This window comes from Aulonocara stuartgranti (assembly GCF_965226115.1).
Source record: "Aulonocara stuartgranti genome assembly, chromosome: 7".
Lineage (NCBI taxonomy): Eukaryota > Metazoa > Chordata > Actinopteri > Cichliformes > Cichlidae > Aulonocara > Aulonocara stuartgranti.
Window position 1 is genome coordinate 36,143,641 of NC_138945.1, and position 6,000 is coordinate 36,149,640.

Genomic DNA, 6,000 nt, shown 5'->3' on the forward strand with positions numbered 1-6,000 from the left:
ATATTTGAGAAGTGAAATGAAGTTTATAGGATTTACAGAAAGTGTGCAATAGTTACTTAAACTAAATTAGGCAGGTGCATAAATTTAGGCACCCCAACAGAAAAATTACATCAATATTTAGTAGAAATACCAGCCTCCAAACACTTCCTATAGCTTCCAATGAGAGTCTGGATTGTGGTTGAAGGTATTTTGGACCATTTTGTTTTTACAAAACATGTCCAGTTCAGTCAGGTTTGATGGTTTCCGAGCATGGACAGCCCGCTTTGTCATGATCTGGGTGGGTACCTGCAGGTCTCCAACAGCGGCTCCTCCTTTAGGTGGAGTTTGGTTGCTCCTCCCTGGCTGACCACCTGTGAGCAATTATTCCGGCAGTATATCAGACCTGCGCACTCAACCGTTCATCGCCTGAGTATCTACTATCCCCATGTTAGTCAAGTGGAGCATTATTGCTCTGTCCAGAACCTGTGTGATGACTTGTTCTCAGAGGTAGCACCTGGAGTGGAGGTCTTGTCTCCCTCCTTTCCTGGACCTGGGCCGCTTGCTGCTGATACGACGTTGCCTGCCGGCCCACCACTCACTTGCCTGCCTCCCCACATCTCGACCGCTTCCGGGCCTTCCGCCCCACCTGTCCCCTCCACCTGAAACCAAGTAAGGCAACTCAGTTTAACTGTGGAGGATCGTTGATTGTCTGCTGGATCCCACTGACCGTGATCTCCTCTCATTCCAGTGCCCCGGCCCCTACATAGTCCTGCTTCCACCTCCCCGCTGCCTCTGCTGTTCAGCTGTCTCCTAGAGGTGTCTAGGTCACCCTTAGTTATCTTAGATTATCCTACGCGCCACTAGTGTGGTGGCGTCGTTTTGTTTTTGCTTGTGTTTGCCTGTGGGTGAAAATAAATCCTTTGTTCTCTTACCGTCTCGCTTCCGGGTTGGTTTCTGCACCTGTGTCCATCTCTGTTCCCTCGTGCCGCTGGGCCGTGACACGCTTTAAGTAACACCTAAGATTTTCAATAATATTCAGCTCTGGGGACTGAGATGGCCATTCCAGAACGTTGTACTTGATCCTCTGCATGAATGTCTTAGTAGATTTTGAGCAGTGTTTTGGGTGGTTGTCTTGTTGAAATATCCAGCCCCGGTGCAACTTCAACTTTGTCTCTGATTCTTGAACATTGTTCTCAAGAATCTGCTGATACTGACTGGAATCCATGTGTCCCTCAACTTTAACAAGATTCCCAGTACCTGCACTTGTCACACAAACCCCACAACATGATGGAACCGCCACCATATTTTACTGTGGCTAGCTCTTGGAATGCTGTGTTCTGTTTCCGCCATGCATACCGCCTCTTGTTATGTCCAAATAACTCAATTTTAGTTTCATCAGTCCACAGCACCTTATTCCAAAATGAAGCTGGCTTGTCCAAATGTGCTTAATCATACCTCAAGCAACTCTGCTTGTGGCATGTGCGTGGAAAAGGCTTCTTCTGCATTACTCTCCCATACAGCATCTCCTTGTGAAAAGTGCGCTGAATAGTTGAATGATGCACAGTGACGCCATCTGCAGCAAGATGATGTTGCAGGTCTTTGGAGCTGGTCTGTGGGTTGACTATGACTGTTCTCACCATCCTTCGCCTCTGCTTATCTAAGATTTTTCTTGACCTGTCACTTCCGGCCTTAACTAGAACTGTGCCTGTGTTCTTCCATTTCCTCACTATGTTCCTCAAAGTGGAAACTGACAGCTGAAATCTCTGAGATAGCTTTTTGTATCCTTCCCCTAAACCATGATGTTGAATAATATTTGTTTTCAGGTCATTTAAGAGTTGTTTTGAGGCTCCCATGTAGCCACTCTTGAGAGAAGATGCAAAGAGGGGAAAAACTTGCAATTGGCCACCTTAAATACCCTTTCTTATGTAGGTCAAGGGTCAATGAGCTTACCAAACAAATTTTATGTTCCAATAATTAGTGCTAAAGGTATTCAAATCAATGAAATGACAAGGGTGCCTAAATTTATGCACCTGCCTAATTTAGTTTAAGTAACTATTGCACACTTTCTGTAAATCCTATAAACTTCATTTCACTTCTCAAATATCATTGTGTACCTCTGCTATATGATACATTTAAATGAAATTGCAGATCCAACCAACTGAAGATTTATGAAGGAAAATCATGAAAATTATCAAGGGCGCCCAAACTTTTGCATACCACTGTAAATGTGTGTTGGTTGCATTCTAGGATAATATTGGAGTATTTAAACTCAATACATATTCATTAATACAGTTAAATGTATGACATTTAAGCTTATTTTTCCAGAAATGGAACAGTTTAAGTGAAAATATCTTCACTCAAAATTCTCTTCTTAAAACCATCTAGTTTCAGCTGCAGCAGCTCATCCTTGCCTTTTGATCATGGGGGCGTTAAAATATCCAAACTGACTGTTGTATTATTGGACTGCACAGCTGAGGTCTTTTGTGTTTTCTGACAGATGAAATTCCTCACTAGGTGTGGACTCTGTGTTGCCATGTTTTTATACTCTGACACAAGAAAGAATGGTCTGATAGTAGAAATGTAGCTGGTTTCCTGGTGACATCTATGCAGTAATAGCAGCCTCGGTCCCACTCCCTGTGAAGCGCTCCCAAGATCTTAAACTCCACATCTGAATTTGGGTTCTAATTTCCATTTGTTAGCCTCAAACGAGTTTGTAATCAGCATTGAAATACCTAATGATAATCTTATGGATCTGACAGAGTGATAAATGCAAAGCGGTACTCACTGATCCATTTTAAAGAACATTGTTATTTTGAAATTGTCTACAAATTGTCAAGGACTGAGTTAAGGTTGTGTAAGGTGTCTAGTATTTGCATCTTATACTCTGTGTTGTCAACAGTGGGTAGAACCACATGGTGCTTTTCTCAAGAGTTGTGGCTTCGTGGCATGACTTGCAGGCTGAAAACTTCCTCACTATTCACAAAATCAACCAATTGCGTTCAGTCTCAGTGTTTTTCTACAGCTTCACTCTCACAGATCTTCTCAGAAGTTAAGACATCAGGATGCTGTTACAAACGAGCCGCAATGCAGATATTGAAGCACGCATAAAGAAGATGTAGTTTCTGTGTAATTTGCTTTTAAAAAATCTTTTTTAATTTTAATGCGGTAGTACTATATATATATATTTTTTTATCATTCTGTTATCTGAGAGCGATAATGGCACGGCAAACAAGCAGACTGGATGAGAAAAAAATCTGCTGTTCGATCTGTTTGGATCTCCTGAAGGATCCGGTCACTGTTCCCTGTGGACACAGCTACTGTATGAAGTGTATTAAAAGCTACTGGGATGAAGAGGATCAGAAGAACATCCAGAGTTGCCCTCAGTGCAGACAGACCTTCATACCGAGGCCTGCTTTGAAGAAAAACACTGTCTTGGCAGAGTTAGTGGAGGAGCTGCAGAAGACTGAACTCCAAGCTTCACCTGCCGATCATGGCTATGCTGGACCTAAAGATGTGGCCTGTGATGTCTGCACTGGGAGGAAACTGAAAGCCATCAAGTCCTGTCTGCAGTGTCTGGTCTCTTACTGTGAGCAGCACCTCCAGCCTCACTATGAATCTACTGCCTTTGAGAAACACAAGCTGGTGGACACATCAAAGAGGCTTAAGAAAATCATCTGTTCTCAACACAGTGAGGTGATGAAGATATTTTGCCGCACTGATCAGCAGTGTATCTGTTATTTGTGCTCCATGGATGAACATAAAGGCCATGACACAGTTTCAGCTACAGCAGAAAGGAATAAAAAGCGGAGAGAACTTGGGGTGAGTCGAAAGAAAATCCAAGAGAGAATCCAGGACAAAGAAAAAGACATAAAGGTGCTTCAGGAGGAGGTGGAAGCCATCACTCAGTCTGCTGATAAAGCAGTGAGGGACAGTGAGAAGATCTTTAATGATGTAAAACAGCAGATCAGATCTCGTCAGAAAGCTGAAGTGTGTCGTGCAAGAGAGCTTCAGGACAGAATAGAGAATGAGATCACTGTGCTGAAGAGGAAAGATGCTGAGCTGGGGCAGCTCTTTCATACACAGGATCACACCCACTTTCTCCAGACGTACACCTCACTGTCACATGTGCATGAATCTGTTGGATCACTCAACATTAAAACATGTACTTTGCAGTACTTTGAGGATGTGATGACAGCTGTGTCAGAGTTCAAACGTAAACTACAGGAAATCCGTTTTGGCACCGCAGTCTCACAGTTAGAGGGGGAAGTGGATGCAGTAATGTCTCGACCTGAACCCAAAACCAGAGCTGAGTTCCTCGGACTATCTCAAGAACTAACGCTGGATTTTAACACAGCAAACACAAGTCTCTTATTTGAAGGGGACAAAAAAGTCAAATGTATGAGTAAAAAATTTTTATATAGTCATCACTCAGACAGATTCATCAACAGACATCAAGTCCTGAGCAGAGAGAGTCTGACTGGATGTTGTTACTGGGAGGTGGTGTGGAGTGGAGGAGCACTTTCAGTGGCAGTTTCATACAAGAATATCAGCAGAACAGGAGATGAAAGTCTGTTTGGGAACAATGACAGTTCTTGGGCACTGGAGTGTTTCAAAAATGGTTATGAACTGAGACATAACAAAATCAGAACTGTCATTTCAGGCCCTCAGTCACCCAGAATAGGAGTATACGTGGATCACAGAGCGGGTATGCTGTCGTTTTACAGTGTCTCAAAGACCATGTGTCTCCTGCACAGAGTCCAGACCACATTCACTCAGCCGCTCTACGCTGGATTTTGGCTTTATGTTGGATCGTGTGTTGAGCTGTGTGAGCTCAAATAGTCTAGAAAAAGAGGTCTCTCCTAAAGAGGTCAGGCAAAATATATAGCATAGATTATAAGTGCAGTGATGTAGCATGGGTCTGTGTTACTTGCTATAAAAATTAACAAAAACAAATAAAAGTAATTAAAAATCTTTAACTGGAGGTGAGCAGACAGTGTGTCACAGCTTCCCCATTTAAGCAAAAACAAAAATTGCCTAAAATTGATTACCTCAGTAAGTGTGTGTGATATAGATGACTTCAGATGTTGAGGATGAACTCAACTGCACAAGTCACCTGGACTGTTAAGGACAGCATAAGTGCAGGCCAGTGGGAGAGTGGGGACAATTGGATCGTCCTGGGTCATTTGAAGCAGCGTTTTGAGCTTTCTTGTATTTTAGTGTAATTTTGTATTATGGTTTATGTAACTGTCCCTGAGACAGTTAAAATAAAGTTGGTTATTTCATGTTTCTGTGATAGATTCATGCTTAATTTAGTTCATTTATTTATAACATAAGATGATAAAAGTGTAACATTAATTAAAAAACATGTCTAAAATATGTGATTACAAAATATGGGTTTGTTAAATATGTAAAGTGCTGTAAGTTTGTATGAGCTAAAGTTTGTAATTGTCACATGACCAGAGTTTGGTTGAGAGCACAACCATGGCATTGTGGAGCTAGCATGGATACATGGCTACAGATGCATCTACAGCCTCAGCGTTAATGTTATTCTGCATGTGGTCCAAGAGGCGCACACGGTATGGTTTCATGTATATTGTTTGTATAATGTTGCATACGTGTTCTACACTGGTAATGAGAGGACATTTTTGTGATATCCATTATTGTGCATTTTTCTGTTCTGCTTGCACAAGACTGTTTATGGACACTGATATGAGAGACTGATAAGCTCAAAACATTTATGTTGTAAACTTTGTGTTTCTTCAGTTTTCACGGTGTCTGAAGACAAGAGTGAGAGAGAGAGAGAGAGAGAGAGAGAGAGAAATAAATTTCCGAAGACATCAGTATGATGCGTGGCCATTCTTTGTTGGACCCCTGTAGTTACAGTTTATGTTTAGGTTCATTAGTTGGTCAGGAATTTATTCTGCATTTTGAATTGTCTAGTTTCCCCCGTTTTCCCCCCTGTGTCTTTGTCCTGCGTCCCTCTCTAGGGTGGCTGTAGCTCAGGAGGTAGAACGGGTCACC

General features: G+C 42.2%; 1 protein-coding gene across 1 annotated transcript; it reads left to right on the forward strand.

The window, feature by feature from the left end:
- Window positions 1-3,072: 3,072 nt before the first annotated feature.
- Window positions 3,073-5,255, forward strand: LOC309709598 (E3 ubiquitin/ISG15 ligase TRIM25-like). The gene has a single exon (XM_082538331.1). The coding sequence runs from the start codon at window positions 3,196-3,198 to the stop codon at window positions 4,816-4,818; it is 1,623 nt and encodes a 540-aa protein (XP_082394457.1). The 5' UTR covers window positions 3,073-3,195; the 3' UTR covers window positions 4,819-5,255.
- The last annotated feature ends 745 nt before the right edge of the window (window positions 5,256-6,000 follow it).